Raw genomic sequence first — 15,595 nt, forward strand, 5'->3', positions numbered from 1 at the left:
GAGTAACAGTCTCCATGACTCCAGGGGAAGCCCCATGCTTGGACCTTTCCTGAACTCTGCCCTATAGGATTTCCTATGTGGATGATTGTAATACATTTCCTTTCCCTGTGATAAACTGTAACCATGAGTATAACAGCTTCCAGTGAGTTCCATGAGTCCCTCCAGTGAATTATCAAAGTTCAGGATGGTGTCAGAGACCCACAAACTTGCAGTTGAAGTGAGGGAAGTCTTGTGAATTGTGTTCCTTCTAACTCTGAAGCAGCCAGAAGGATATTGGGGAATATATATAATCAAAAGAAATCAAGAATAGGTAAGCAGAAGGCTGAAATCAGCCACTCAATGGAAAGGTACTATGTCTTGCCCAGTTTCCACTGGGCCAGTTCTCAGACCCAGAAACCATCAATTGAAATAGAGACTTGGCCCCATCAAGAAAAGCCCTGGAACACCACAGCAAGTAGATATAGTAATGATTCCCACAGTCTCTTCCCAGAGGGACCTGTGACCATTTATTCCCGCCTGAGCACTTAGGACTCCCTGTGCCAGTACTCCAGCAGGCAAAATAGGCATAACTTTATTGGAAGGGTAGTTGATCCTGATCCCCATATGGGACGGCCACTAAATAACCGGGGCAGGTGGAATCTTTCTGGCCCTCAGGTGATCCACTGGGATATCTGTTGTTATTCCTACGTCCAGTTTTAACCGTAAATAGGTAAATAACAGCAACCAAAGCCTGATAAGGACATGGGAGCCAGGAGCCCTCATCTCTTAGAAATGACAGTCTGGGTCACCCCACCAGGCAAGCCACCTAGACTAGCAGAAGCGCTGGTCCCTGGGAAGGAAATCTGGAAAGGACAGAGGAAGATGATGAGTGTCACTTGTGGCCCTAGTAACAACAAAGGCAGTGAGGGTTGCAGTAACCCACAAACCCTCCTCTCATAAATCGCCCAGAAATCATAGCTGACTGGAACCGGACAAGCTGTTCCTAGATGGGACGAACTTCATGTGAGAACCAGACGGATTTGAGTGCATACAAGGGGCGGACTGCAGCAGATGCTCTGGTCCCCCACCCGCTCAGCAAGGTGGGCAGAGGAACGCCTGGTTCCAGGTGCTGTTACCTGGCCAGTGTGCCCATGGCCCAGCTCCTGTCAGCGTTGGCTGCTAATAGGACACAACTGCTCCTTCCCCTAAGACTTGCTCTTGCTCCAAAGGAGCCTCCAGGCCCAGGAGTGCCTAGAAGGCTCTGCCTCCCCTGAAGTGGCCTGTAGTCAGTGGGTAACTGACACAGGGGTACAAAAGGTGAGCCTCTTTGCCTCAAGGGGGGACAACTCTAGGGCTCCATTCGTGCCCAGAGTCCCCCCCAAGCTGAAGCTGATCTTTCCGTAGCTTCTTCCCGTCCCCCGCTGCCCCCTCACTTCCCTCAATAAATAAATCACTCACACAGATCCCCACCTTAGTCTCTACTTCTGGGAAATCTGTCCCCAGACTGTGAACTCGCTCCGTATATGTGCCCCTGGTAAGATAGGAAGGGCTATGTGAGTCAAGTCTGCTCCCTCTGTGGGTCAGGAAGGGGTGAGAGTCTATAGGGAAGGAAGACATCTGATGGCAGCAGGACATGAGCCTCAAGGACGCGATGAGGTGTGAGGAATAATGGGGAAATGGTCTGAGAACGAGCAGCTGGCTCTGTCCCCTGGCTTGAAGGCTTTGAAGAACTTAAAACTGGGAAGAATTAGCAAATCCCAATGGAGAGGCCACAAGAAAATGGGCGTTTTTCTGGGAAGGAGCAGTCACTGCACTGTATTCATATCTACCTCTTTTTCTCCACAGCACCTGACTCAGGAACAAGCATCACCAACTGTCTGCTGCCTGCCCCTTCCTCTGGCGCGTGACTGTTGCCCAACGCATCAGTGACAACCCGACATATAGACCTGAACCCAGTAGACTTGTTACTAGTTTCATGTGTGTTACGAGGACGCCCAGTAGCCCTCCTGTGCGTCCCCAGCACCCAGCTGGATGTGCAGCACTTAGCAGACCGCATCTGAGAGCAAGATGACAGTGTCTGCTCACACTGACCCAAACATGCAGACACAGGAGCAAGGGCACATGGCAGGGCTCCGGCCACAGCAGAGAGGTCTAGTGCTCAGGCCCCTGCTGTCCATCTCTCGGTCTAGAGAACAAGCAGGAGTTGCAGTCTGCACTCTCAACAAGCTGAGCAGAACACCTGGTTCCAGAGCAGGGAGGCACACGTGAACCTCGAGATCCAACAGAAAGGGTGACCCAAGCAGGTCTCAGGGCACTGGGGGGAGCGCTCTGGGACTAGGCATCTGCTACAGAGAAACTCTGGTGGGAAATCTACAAAGCAGGTAACCGACAGTTGCCTACTCTAAGATACTCACTGTCAGAGAAAAGGAGAAAGGAATGCAAGTTTCTGGTGGAAACGGGCACTTTATTGTTTCTTGGGGTCTCTGGAGGGCTCAGGCAGGACTGGTCACTGGCTTCCCGTAGAACAGGAGGCTGCTCCGTGGCTCTGTTTGTGGAAGTCCATGGTTATTTCCCCCAGCAAGGATAAAAACTTGGAAAACTCAATCTTCTTATCCCCATTCTTGCCCTTTTTCTCAAAGATATTGGCCCAGTAAGCTGTGCCCTTTTTGTCCTGTGGGGAGGAAAATACAAACAAGACAAATCCCGTCACACATGAGATTTGGGCTAGAGGAAAAGAGGCGCCCTGTAGTGGGGACCTGGCAAGAGCATGTGGGGGACAGGAGCACTGTAAGCAGAGCCACGATCCTGGGGCTGTTCCCTGGAGACCCCTGGATGAGAAACCCCCAGTGGGCATCACTGGGATTCTGAGCAGTCTGTGCCACTAGCCACACTGGTGAGGGGGCGAGGGGACCTTCATCAGCCCCAGACCCCCCACTGTCCGCACTCTCCTCCAGGGCCCAGGGCAGGCTGACCTTTGTTTCCTTATGCTTCTACTCTCCCCCCATTCGACTCCTTTCCCACCCAAACTTGGAAGTTCTGGGTTCCCTTCCCTCAGGGCCCAGCTGTCTGCTACATTTTGTTCCTAAGTTCCCCGCGTTCTAATAGCACGATAAAACCCTGTGTAGAATAAACTTAGCCTAATGTAAAGGGTTATACTCATGTCAACAAAGTTATGATTTCCACTGAGTTCCATCGTGATGAGGCTCCACCCTAACCAGAAGAATGAGTCCGCTGGAGGAAGGAATTATGTTTACCGGAAGGACTATCTGCTACCCCTGAAATCACAGTAGTTCAACTGATCATCTGTTGGGAACCCTTCGTATCTATACCACATGTTGCTATTTTTAAATTATTTCCACTTACATAATCTCATTTATTCTCACACTAGCCAAGAAAAGGAAAGTCTATCATACCCTCTTTAGATGGGAAGAAAGGGAATATCAGAGCGTGTGTAACTCGTCCGGAGTCACGCAGCAGGGAAGCCCCAGTGGCAGGACAGGAGTCCAGGGCTTCTGAGCCCAAGCTCCAGACACCTTGTCCTACATGCTTTGTCTCCCCAAAGGGTGGCCCTGTCTGGGGCTGGAAGGGAGCGATCAACGAGGCAGAATCAGGCTCAAGATCATCCAAAAACAAAAAGCAAAACAAGAGTCCTCGAATATGTCAGAACCCACGGGACTTGCCCGCCCACCGCAGCCCCTCCACACATATATTAAGGCCTCTCCCTGCCCCAGACAAGCCAGACCCCAACTCACACAGGCGCTGAGGAACTTGGGGAAATCCTCCTGGAGCGTCTTCAGCAATGCCGGCTTGTCCGTGGTGTCATGGTGCCTGGTGTCATTGTGAAACAGCTCGAGGATGCCCACCACGAACTTCTCAGCTCGTGTGCTGCTCATCTTGGCTTTCGAAAAGCTGCCGGAAAGAAAGAATCTGACTCTTTTTTCCTTCCCCGGGTGAGGAGGGTCTCTCTGTTTAGGATGATGGGATGGGAACTGGGGAGAAAGTGAAGAAGGCCCAGGTGGAGCAGAAGAAACTATTTCTCTATGTGGTGGGACACGTGGCTCAAAAGGAGGGTGAGACCATGTTTGGGGCTGGGCCACACAGGTCAGGGTCCAAGAGGAGATGAAGGAGAACACAGAAGTCCAGTTGTGGGTAGAGCCACAGACTGGGGAAGCAGGGAGGCAGGGGTCAACCACCTAGAAGGGTGGTGCCCTGAGCCAAACACAGCATTTGGGTGACCTCACACTTCAAACAGCACCAAATGCATCTCCTCCAGCATCAACATCGGGGTGAGAGTCATGGGGGAGAACCGTGTCACTGTTGATCTGTCTTGGACCCTCCTGGGCTGCTTTGGGAATAAGACCCCCTGGAGGCCCACCATGACCTGCATGAAATGGGCTGTGGGGGCTCCAGGGCATGAGTGTGAGCAGAGGAACACAGCACTGTCCTGAGCCCCAGTGGAGGTTTTCCTGGACCATCCCTGGGAGCAAGAAAGAGGGACTATGGAACAGAGTCAGCCTCAGATTTAAAATGCACAGAAAGACCTGCCCTGGTGGTTCTTAGGTGGAATGGGAGGAGGTGGGCTCCTGGAGATCATCTGTTGTTGAGGATGACCTGCCCTTTGACCTTGCTGCTGTCTGGACCTCCAAGGTTAGACCATGTTTAAATAAAGAGAAGGTCTGACTTCCTGAAGCAGGTTCTCCTGCCAACAGTCAGAGGTCTGGGCTGGATGGGACCCCAAGCCAGAGAAATTGGACTGTGTGGCCTTCACATTCCAGAATTACCAAAGCACCAAAGAAATAACCTTAGCTCATACAGGTGAGCATCTAATACAAACCCCCATCAACTCCTGATGTGGGAGAAAGATGCAGGAGAAAGCTGTTATGTCACTAAGGAATGGTCCAAGACAGGAGCTGAGCCCTATACCCAGACAGTCCCCAGGACGGAGTGGAAGTGGGAGGGCTTTGTCCATGCAAGAGCAGGACATCTCACCAAGGCAATCAGGAGTGGGGGTCTCGGGCCTGAGGTTAGGAGAACCTTCATGGCTTTGGCAGGGGCACCCACTCTTCCCCAAAATTGGGGTGCAGAGTGGGTCTCCACCAACCCAGGACATCGAGAGAGGAAGGAAGACAAGGAAGAGAGGGAGAGTCATGTCCTCAGTTCCCCCTGGGGATGTCTCCACAAGAGTTGTCACAGAGAAGCCAAAAGGAACCGGGGGAGTGTTTGGCCCAGCTGCCTTGTGCAGACAAAAACCTCAAGCCAGGGGAAGGCCACACAGGCCCTCTGGTGGCCACGCTACTACTGGACCCAGGCTCCTGAGTGCTCTCCCACAGCTGCTTTCCCTGTTCCCACAGGCCCTGAGCACTCCTTCTAGAAAAGGCAAAGAATGGGGCGCCTGGGTGGCTCAGTCGTTAAGCGTCTGCCTTCAGCTCAGGGCATGATCCTGGCATTCTGGGATCGAGCCCCACATCAGGCTCCTCCACTGGGAGCCTGCTTCTTCCTCTCCCACTCCTCCTGCTTGTGTTCCCTCTCTCGATGCCTGTCTCTCTCTCTCTGTCAAATAAATAAATAAAATCTTTAAAAAAAAAAAAGGAAAGGAAAGGAAAGGAAAGAAAAGAAAAGAAAAGAAAAGAAAAGAAAAGAAAAGAAAAGGCAAAGAAGCAAGTGCAGACTTACCAGAGCTGAGGAGGTGTCACTGAGGAGAAGGATGAGTGAGATGTGTGCACCTAGGCAAAGACTGGTCCCTTTATGGGGCTCAGCCTGGCTCTTCCCAGGGGCTGGGGGCCCTGGGGCCATATTTGCTATCTGCATCCTGGAGCATTGACCCACTCAGATGGGTGGGACATACCCAGGAGGGTGTGTTCAGCATTTTGCAGAATCCCAGGCCATCAGGTCTTGTGCCTCCCAAGGGACCTCCCACAGAGCCTCTCCTGCCCCTGAATTGATCTGGGGCTGGGAGGCCAACGGGATATGTCACAGCAGGACAGAAAACAGGGTGGAATTTCAGACTCTGGAGGCAGCATGGTTTGTATTTGCTCATCACCCGTCCTTCTACAGATTTGCTCTGACAGCTAACACTAATGACCACCACTACTTATTGAGCCCTTAAATGTGTCAGGCATTAAGGTACCTGCTGTACCCACCTTCCTCCTTAACCCTTACCACTCTATAAGGTAGGTCAGTCAAATTCACAAAATACACAGACAAGAGAAAGACAAGGGAAGAATCTGAAAGCAGCAAGAGAAAAAAAGTCCTTAACCTACGAGGAAAGACAGATCAGATTTGCAGCAGATCTGTCCACAGAAACTTGACAGGCCAGATGAAAGTGGCAGGATACAGTCAATGTGCTGAATGGGGAAAATATGCAGCCAAGAATACTTGATCCAGAAAGACTGTCATTCAGAATAAAAGGAGAGATAAACAATTCTCCAGACAAACAAAAGCTACAGGAGTTTATGACCACTAAACCAGCCCTACAAGAAATATTAAAGGGGACTCTCTTCGGGGCCGGGGCGGGGGCGGGGGGGGGAGACCAAAAGCAACAAAGATAAGAAAGGAACAGAGAAAATCACCAGAAACACCAAATTTACAGGCAATACAATAGCACTAAATTCATATCTAGCAATAATCACTCTGAATGTAAATGGACTAAACGCTTCAATCAAAAGATATAAGGTATCAGAACGGATTAAAAAAAAAAACAATACCCATCTATAGGCTGCTTATAAGAGACTCATTTTAGACCTAAAGATACCTGGCAGATTGAAAGTGAGGGGATGGAGAACGTCTATCATGCTAAAGGACAACCAAAAGAAAGCCAGGATAGGGGCGCCTGGGTGGCACAGTGGTTAAGCGTCTGCCTTCGGCTCAGGGCGTGATCCCAGAGTTCTGGGATCGAGTCCCACATCAGGCTCCTCCACTATGAGCCTGCTTCTTCCTCTCCCACTCCCCCTGCTTGTGTTCCCTCTCTCGCTGGCTGTCTCTATCTCTATCAAATAAATAAATAAAATCTTAAAAAAAAAAAAAAGAAAGAAAGCCAGGATAGCCGTACTTATATCAGACAAGCTAGACTTTAAAGACTGTAACAAGAGATGAAGAAGGGCATTGTATCAAAATTAAGAGGTCTATCCATCAAGAATATCTAACAATTGTAAATATTTATGCCCCCAACTTGGGAGCAACCAAATATATAAATCAACCACCCCCCCCCCAAAAAAAAAAACTTTAAGATCATACCCTGGGAGCACCTGGCTGCCTCAGTCAGTAGAGCCTGGGACTCTTGGTCTCAGGATTGTGAGTTCGAGACCCAAGTTGGGTGTAGAGATTACTTAAAAATAAAATCTTCAAAAAAAAAAATCATACTCTCAAAGCAAACAAAAAGATTTGCTATTTAGGGGCGCCTGGGTGGCACAGCGGTTGGGCGTCTGCCTTCGGCTCAGGGCGTGATCCCAGCGTTATGGGATCGAGCCCCACATCAGGCTCCTCCGCTATGAGCCTGCTTCTTCCTCTCCCACTCCCCCTGCTTGTGTTCCCTCTCTCTCTCTCTCTCTCTATCTCGCTGGCTGTCTCTATCTCTGTCGAATAAATAAATAAAATCTTTTAAAAAAAAAAGATTTGCTATTTATTTGGGTTTGTTTAATTTTTTTTAAAGATTTTATTTATTTATTTGACAGAGACAGCCAGCGAGAGAGGGAACACAAGCAGGGGGAGTGGGAGAGGAAGAAGCAGGCTCCCAGCGGAGGAGCCTGATGTGGGGCTCGATCCCAGAACGCTGGGATCACGCCCTGAGCTAAAGGCAGACGCTTAACGACTCCGCCACCCAGGCACCCATTTTATTATTTTTTTTAATCCGTGTTCCCGTTCCCCTTCACTACTGTGGAGAAGTAGAAGCTTAAGGACAAGCCTGTTTATTTAGCAGGTGGGCTGTGCACATTTGTAAACTCACTTCAGCCTCCAGAGCTCCCCAGAAATGTGGGGCTGAGCCTGGCCAAAGCAGCTCCTCCTTTGGTGGAAGAGGAGGGGGTCTTCACCTGCTGAGACAGCTCCTCCTCCCTCTTTGCACCAAGGTCTTCTCGCTCCCAAAGAGGGGAAGAGGCTCAAACTCTAAATGTCTTTGCAAACTCCCTTCCTTTCATTGACTCACTCACGCAGGTGCGTCTTAGACAAAGTTGAGTTGCTTTCTGTAGGGATTGATTGCTGGAGGCAAAAGATCCCCCTGCTGACATTCCCTGGGCGAGCAAATCCTGTCTCCCTCTTCATAAGAAGAGCTCCCTGAGAGCCAAAGCCCAGGGTTCCATTGACACAGGCCCCTCCCCAAGGGTTCAAGAGCACCAATGCCATTCTCCTCCCATTATCCTGCTCTCTGCCCACACGAGGGCGCACGTTCCACGTCCCAAACCTCCCGCCACTGTAGGCGGGGAAGGTACTTTGCCAGAGGAAGTTCAATAGAGCCAACCAAAGCTTGGACAAGGCTCTTCAGCCTGGGAGCAGGGAGCCCTGGGTCTCTCCTGCTTCCCATCAGTGCCTGCGGGGCAGGAGGGGCAACCAGAGGAACTGGTTGCCCTTTCTCTACTGTTCTCTCTTCACAGCCCCATGGAGAAGGAAGACAATTCCACAAAGTTGGACCCCCAGGAAGTGGGGAAGAAAGACGGGAAGGAGGATATGGTCTCCTTCTGAGGTCCCCAGAACCTACAGAGGAGCTTGCCTGGCTCAGACTAGGCCTGGAGGGGAGAGAACAGTGACAAATGCCCCATTGCCCTGAGATACAGGTTATCCCAATGCCCCGCACCCTAAAACCACAAATACAAACAATGGATTCCGACAGTAATTCAATTAGTCATCCTCCCTGATGGGGGCTGAGAGCCAGGCTTGGTTCCCATGAAATAACTGGGGTGATTCATTCTGAGGCTGCAGGGATGGGCCAGCTCAATACTGACCGAAAGGCTTGAAGCTATGGTTGGCCCAGCCCCAGGGACCCCACCCTGCCCCCATCATGAGCACCCCATGAGTCTCACGTTCCTGCAGCTGCCAGCTACTCAGACCGCCACCCCCAACACAAAATACAGAGATAGACTCCTAAAGTAGGCCCCCCACCTTCGACTGGGCCATGGACAGCTGCTGTGGACTCAGCCCTACAGCAGCCTCAGAACACTCTCCAGCCAGGCTTTGGGCATGCCAGGTGTGCCCTCTCTGCCTCCACTTCACGGCAGGAAGAAAGTGGACCCACCCCGCCCCGCGGCCCTTCTGTCAGCACAGCTAGAGCAAAACAGTTGTCTTCAGGGACCCTGCCGATGATGTGGGAAACATAGGGAGAAGGAGATGTAAATACAATTAAACGCCCTCATCGTCTGCAGCCCGTTGACAAAATACTTGAGGCAGGCAGAGTGTAACCTTCCTCCAGGAAGCTCCCAACTGTCTTAATGTAAATGCATTGCTAGAGGGAAAAACCTTAGCTAGACAATAGCAAGGCCTCTAGTATCCTGAGAGTCTGCTCTAGCAGACGTGAACATCCTTCTGGAACTTCCCTCATCGTTACTTGCCCAACCCAAAGGTATATAATCTGTTGCTCCTCACAATCCCAGGACAGCCAGCTTTCTGCCCACAGGTCCTGTCCGTGTGCTATAAGAAAACCACCTTTTTGCACCAAAGACATTCAAGAATTCTTTCTCAGCCATCGGCTACGGCCCTCACCAACCTCACCAACATTCAAAAACATCACCAGGACCATCTCTGCCCCACTCTGGACCCATCACAGCCTGGCTCAGGCACCATTTCCTTCCCCACCCCCATCCCAGAACCCTCCTTCCAGGGGACCACGTGAGCCTTCCCTAAGATGCCTTTGTCCCAGGCAAGACACTTTCCTAATTCCTGTAAAGGCACCTTAGGAGCTTGCAGCTGCCTGTCAGTGTTGCCCCAGGCATGGGGCTCCGCTGAGTCACTCCCAGAGGTGACCACGAGCAAAGTCTGACGGCTGTGCCCCAACAAGAAGAGGAGGGAACAGAAATCACTAGGAAGCCAGGACACGGAGGCAGACTTGACCAAAAAAAGATATTTATTGAACAATTACCCACCACTGGATTTTACTTGGGCAGGCCCGATAGAGGGTGTCTCCACCTTCCCGATTTATTTTCAGCCCTTGAGGGCATCATTGTAGATCAGAGCCAAGGCCCCCAGGAAGGTGACATATTCCTGGAAGTTCACCACCTGGTCCTTGTTCCGGTCCAGGTCGTCCATCAGCTTTGCAATGTCAGCATCCTGCAGCTTCTAACATGTCAGAATGGGAAATACAGACTCAATGTGATGAGAACCTAGGGTTCTCTCCCTTTCCCCCTCCAGGCCGCCCTCCCTCTTACAAGTGGCTCTGCTCGCTCCTTGTCACTTGGGTTCACTCGGCTTTACCTCTCCGCCCCGGCTCCTCACTCGGGGAGAGTACTAGGCTGAGAGTATCGGGAATTGACCGATGGTCCCAGCAAGCTAGTGGACTCGGGCCCCAGGAGGTGGATAATTGTGAGTCAGACGCACCTGGCCCCTCTCCTTCTCCTCATCCTGCTTCTAAAGGGCAGAGGAAGAGGGGCCTTACTCACGGGGCCAATGGTGAGCTCTTTCTGGATCAGCTCCTTCAGCTCCTTCTTGCTCAAGGTGTTCTTGTCACCTTCCCTGCCCGAGTACTTATGGAAAATGGCCACGAGGAGGCCAATAGCCTGATCCAGGGGGCACGCCATGGCTGGGCACTGGGCTCAGAGCTGGGGGTAGAAACGCTGGTCAGTGCCGAAGGGCCTCCCCACCCACCCACATTCACATTCCCCAAGAGCTCTGTCCCCACCCGCATCTGTGGCACCATCAGGAGTCAGCCCAGGGCTGGAGGGGGAGGGAGAGGCAGACCTGAAGGCCCAGGGGAGAGAGGTGGTCAAGGAGCAAATAGGACCACAGCTGAGAGCTAGCCTCCAGGGGCTCCAGAAGTTGGGGAGTATGAGGGGGCCCGCACGCAGAGGGCGCTGACACACTCGGGGCACACCTCCCGCAGCCCGGGGTACACTCGGGGGAGCCACCCGCCGGCCGGGGGCCGATTCACCTCGGGGCGGGCGGCCCCAGGAGCCCGGCGGCCCCGCAAGGACTCACCGCTTGGCCGGGAGAGCGTCCAGGGACCGGCGGGGCGGTGGCCGGCGCGCCTTTTAGCCGCCGCGGAGCGGAGGCCGGGCGAGCCAGAGCCCACCCCTCCCGCTGCCGGGCCCCCAACCCCGCCCCGCATGCCCCCCCAGCCAACTTCCCCCCCAGGCCAGCCCCACCCGACCTCGCCCCGCCCTCAGGCCCGCCCCGTCCGGCCCGCTGGGCGCCCGCGCCCTCACTACACACCCTGGGGGCCCCCAGCCCTCGTGCCTCCTGCCCCGGGCTGTTCCGGGTTCCCGGGTTGGAACGGGGATCCCAGGGGAGACCTCCGCAAGCCAGTGACGTCGAGCTCCCGGCCAGCTCCCTGGCCCAGGGCGGGGGCGGGGGGGTGTCCCCAGAGGGTGTTCAGGGTCAACCCTAGATGAAAGAGGGGGAGCAGCCAGTGGTCTATAGGATACGATTTAAAAGACATCTGGAACACCCACCCCTCAGCAAAAACAAATTCCCACCACCACCCTCACAACCCTTCCTCCCCAGCCGCACCCCTCCCTCTCCCTCTCCCTCCCTCCCCACCCACACCCCCACACCCCAGCTTGGAATTCCGCCTGCGGCCTCTTTCCCAGCACTGTGCACACTGGCGCTTGTCTTAGTTTGTACCCTCCAGTGAAAAGGTTTTCCAGACCTTCGACTGAGAAAGGATTTTCATAGGGGGAAGTGGAGACAGCAGGAAGCACTGGACCCCACAGGTGACTGGGGTGGGGTGGGTAGAGCTAGCTGTCTGGGGGCAATGGGGGAGAGGGAAAGGGGGCTGGCATGGGGTGTTGTCAGGGTGGCCTCCTGTGGCCTCAGACGGGCTTGTCCACCACTGCCCTCAGAAGCCTCCCGTAGCTCCCTCATTGCCTGTGCTCAAAGCACTTCCTCTTAGCTTTCTCTGGGAGGCAAGTGAAAGCCTGGCCCAACTTCCCCATTTTCTGGAAGGGCAAAACTAAGCCCAGTAAGCTCTGTGACATCCACACTGAAGAAGGGCAGGAAGTGGGGTGGAAGCCCAGGGCCCTAACTCCCAGAGGCTCTCAACCCACTCAAGGAGAAGTTCTGCCTTGCCCCACCCACCCCCAGGCAAGGTGGACAAGGCATCTTCAAAACCAGCCAGGAATGGAAAATCTTTATTTCCCCCCTGGAAGGGAAGGCTGAAGCAGGGAGCACAGAAGGGAGAGGAGGGCAAAGGTCCAGAGAGCTGCAGAGACCAGGGGGAAGGGGCTAAGCCCTGGTCATTTACTGTCCTCCAGGAAGAAGTCGTTGTAGGCCATGCACAGCGTGGTCAGGAACACCGAGTACTCCTTGAAGTCGATCTCCTGGTCACTGTTCTTGTCCAAGCTCTTCATCAGGACGTCGATGCTGCTCTCCTTCATCTTCTTCAAGGGCCCAGCAAGAGGGACAAGTCAGCCACCCCACCTAGCCCTGCCTCACCCCTGCACAGTGCCACCCACGCCCTGGAAAGGCAGCCTCAGCTGGGTCAGCTACACTCTGAGCCTCTCGATGCCCAGCATCTCCCCCAGCCCACGCCCAGCGTGGGGCCCGGCACCTGCAGTGCCCTGACTGGTGACTCTAAGCAGGTGTCCGTAGGAAAGCTGGTGCAGCCGCCCCTTTCCCCTGCACTTTCCACTGTTCGAGGAAATAATCATCTAGATGTTATGCAATGTCCAACAGAACCGCCTTGGCAACTGTGGGGCACTGAGCGTGATCCAGACTTCTTCTGTCCTTACAGAGGCTAGTTGAGAACTGACCCAGACAACACGCCATGAGAGCAGTATGTCAGAGCCCAGAAGCCACCACAGCCTTCCCTTCCTGGGACAGCTTACAGCACAGCTGTATGGCGGGGAGGCCCTAGCTCAGTCATACTCTGTCTGTCCCCTGCTCTCCCAGCCCAGCACCACCAAGAAGATGGAAACAGGGCCCTCAGGGGGAACCATGTTCTGCCCTCCCCTCCTCACTGCCCTCAGCTCCCACTTTTCCACAGAAGGCAGTTGTCAGGACATATGGAGATGGATACAGCCTCTGTGTGATGTGGTCCTTGCCCCCAGTCTGGGCTCCTGTTAAAAGTCAGGCCTTCCCCAGGGCCTCTGTCCCCCTATAATTAACCCCTAGGGGATCTGCTGCCCCTCCCTTTGCCCTCATTAACTCCAGGATGCAGAGAGCCTGGCAGGAAAACCAGAGGGCAGGCTTGGTGAAACCCATACCCGCTCCAGTCTGCTGCCCAAAGAGAGGTTCTCTCTGGGGAGGCCCACCAAGGTTCACAATGTGACTGGAGAGGCCCCATGACTGGATTTTCAAGAAAAAGGAAGGACTCAACCTCTTACTAGCTGGGTGTCTTTAGACAAGTTAGATAATGTTTCTGAGCCTCTGTTTTTTTGAACTGTAAAAACAATATAATTTCCTCATAGGCCTTCCCCTCAGTCAGCTGCCTCCCACCTTCTCCATTTGGCAAGAAGCAGTCTGTCTCCTTCCAGCCTTGTGTTCACAAACTACCAGAATGATCCTTTTTGTCCCCATGTCATTGCCAGCTGAGAGCCCTGGATGTACCAGGCATACAGGTGAAGCCCCTGCCCTTGAGCTGGGCACAGCTCGAGCTGGGCACCCTGGTGCCTTGTCCCCCACGGTTCCTTACACAGGCTCTTCCATGGCTGCGTGGGCCTGGCTTCTACACAGAAGGCTCCCTGACCTCTAAACCTGCACGTGGCTGTAATTCACCGTCTGGATGCTGCCCTTCCTCCTTCCCGGGGAAACCCAACTCATCCCCCATCACAGAGGTCTCGCATCTGAAGAAGATGTCCACCTTCTTCACTAGGTCTCTGTCAGGTCCTTTTGGCCATCCCGCTCCTGGCTGAGGCCAGAGCACTCAAAGGGCGGATGTGAGTCCCCTGTGCTGGGCCTCTACAGATGCAGAACCGGGGCTTCCTACCTCACAGAAGGGGAGCCCCTGACAGTGGTGTGGTGCTTGCTCTATTTTCCTCCTCCCCCATGGTGTACTCAGGCTTTGGGGTGGGGGTGACCGTCACCTACCTCTCCGAGACACAGCTCCTTCGTGATTAGCTCCTTTAGTTCCCTCCTGCTCAGGGTCAGTTTGCTGCCTTCTCTCCCCGAATATTTATGGAAGGTGGTGACCATAGTGGCCAGGGCCTTCTCAAGAGGTGTCTCCATCAGTGCCTGGCTCTGGAGGGGTAGGGGGAGGGAGGGTCACCATCCCCGGGAAGCCAGACCTTCTGCTTCCCCTATCATTAGCCCAGCCCAAGGCTCTCTCTCAAGGACCAGGAACTAGAACCCAGGATGAAACAGAAGCTACCAACAAGTGGCCCCAAATGTGCCAGAACAGGTTGTAGTAAGACCCAAGGCAAATGTGGAACAGCCAGAGCCATGAGACCAGCCAGCCCCCAAAGGAGCTCTCCCCTGCTTAGGAGATGCTGGAAAAGGGCTCTAGGGGCAGATGACAAGATGACCTCCCCAAAAGATGAACTGGTGGCAAATGATGGAGCCAAGAAAGGGCCTCTGGCCCATCCAACTTGGGCACTCATTTCCCAGAGGCAGCCCTCACCCTAATCACCCTCCTTTGCCCAGGTGCCTGAATCACTTGATAGCAGGGAGTGTCCCATTATAGAAATGGAAGGCAGGGCAAAGAGAGAGTCCAGGGTTTGGAGGGGAACGGGCCTGGAACTGGGAGATAAGGTCTCAGCAAGAAACACGGCAGAGGTTGCTGGACTTGTCCAGCTGGTCTCAGTCTCTGGCCCAGAGAACTGCACACAACTGACACCAAGAGGGGTGGGCCTATCGAAATCCCCAGGACCCCTGTGAGAGCTGGATCCAGAGGTTGGGTTTGAATGTGGCCCTCCACGTCCATCAGCACAGCCACACCCACCCAAGGGAAGAGGCAGCTCCCATGACTCAGACTTGAAAACCACTTCCCCTTAGGAAGGGGGCAACACCCAAGAAACTTGGGGGCTCCAGGTTAATCTGCATGGAGTCCAGAACAAGAAGGAAAAAGCCGCTGGCTCTCACTTTCAGCCCAAAGCCCACCTTGTGATTCTTGAACTGGATCTGTCATTCACCTCTCACCACCCCAAAACCTCAGCATCACCACCACACACACTCCAGGAGACCCAGCCAGGACCACAGGGGAGGGAAGGGCCTCTGGGCGTCTCCAACAGCATCCTGGCTGGTTCTAATCACAACCCCATGCCCAGAACCACTTCTCAAAAATTCTGATAATCATAGCTCCACACTCTGCCCTCCTTCCTGAGTGTATCCCCACTCATGACGGTGGAGGTCCCCAAGGCTTGTCACAGTCTGGCCTTATATCACCTCATTTGCCCCACCGTATAGATGAGCAGGGAAGTGAGAAGGAAGGACTCACCAGGGAAGGAGCCAGCAGACAACCCACACAGCAGAAACAGGCTCCCTCCCACCACTCCTTGTCTTTATTCCCTTGCTCTGGTCCCCAGGAAACCAGGGGAGGGAAAGA

General features: G+C 53.7%; 3 protein-coding genes across 3 annotated transcripts; all 3 read right to left on the minus strand.

The window, feature by feature from the left end:
• Positions 1-2,422: 2,422 nt before the first annotated feature.
• S100A7 (S100 calcium binding protein A7) lies at positions 2,423-4,136 on the minus strand. Its single transcript, XM_045784805.2, has 2 exons — positions 3,732-4,136; positions 2,423-2,650 (listed from the first exon to the last, which is right to left on the minus strand). Exons 1-2 carry the CDS (start codon positions 3,870-3,872, stop codon positions 2,486-2,488), a joined length of 306 nt encoding a protein of 101 aa, XP_045640761.1. The 5' UTR covers positions 3,873-4,136; the 3' UTR covers positions 2,423-2,485.
• A 5,873-nt stretch (positions 4,137-10,009) lies between these two features.
• Positions 10,010-11,250, minus strand: S100A6 (S100 calcium binding protein A6). Its single transcript, XM_045784255.2, has 3 exons — positions 11,095-11,250; positions 10,560-10,718; positions 10,010-10,239 (listed from the first exon to the last, which is right to left on the minus strand). Exons 2-3 carry the CDS (start codon positions 10,695-10,697, stop codon positions 10,105-10,107), a joined length of 273 nt encoding a protein of 90 aa, XP_045640211.1. The 5' UTR covers positions 10,698-10,718; positions 11,095-11,250; the 3' UTR covers positions 10,010-10,104.
• Positions 11,251-12,217: 967 nt separating this feature from the next.
• On the minus strand, positions 12,218-15,522 carry S100A5 (S100 calcium binding protein A5). Its single transcript, XM_045784656.2, has 3 exons — positions 15,488-15,522; positions 14,143-14,292; positions 12,218-12,494 (listed from the first exon to the last, which is right to left on the minus strand). The coding sequence occupies exons 2-3, from the start codon at positions 14,278-14,280 to the stop codon at positions 12,351-12,353; spliced, it is 282 nt and encodes a 93-aa protein (XP_045640612.1). The 5' UTR covers positions 14,281-14,292; positions 15,488-15,522; the 3' UTR covers positions 12,218-12,350.
• Between the last annotated feature and the right edge of the window lie 73 nt (positions 15,523-15,595).

The sequence above is a fragment of the Ursus americanus genome, chromosome 2 (genome assembly GCF_024610735.1).
Source record: "Ursus americanus isolate L20-20 chromosome 2, mUrsAme1.1.p, whole genome shotgun sequence".
In the NCBI taxonomy this organism is placed as follows: Eukaryota; Metazoa; Chordata; class Mammalia; order Carnivora; family Ursidae; genus Ursus; species Ursus americanus.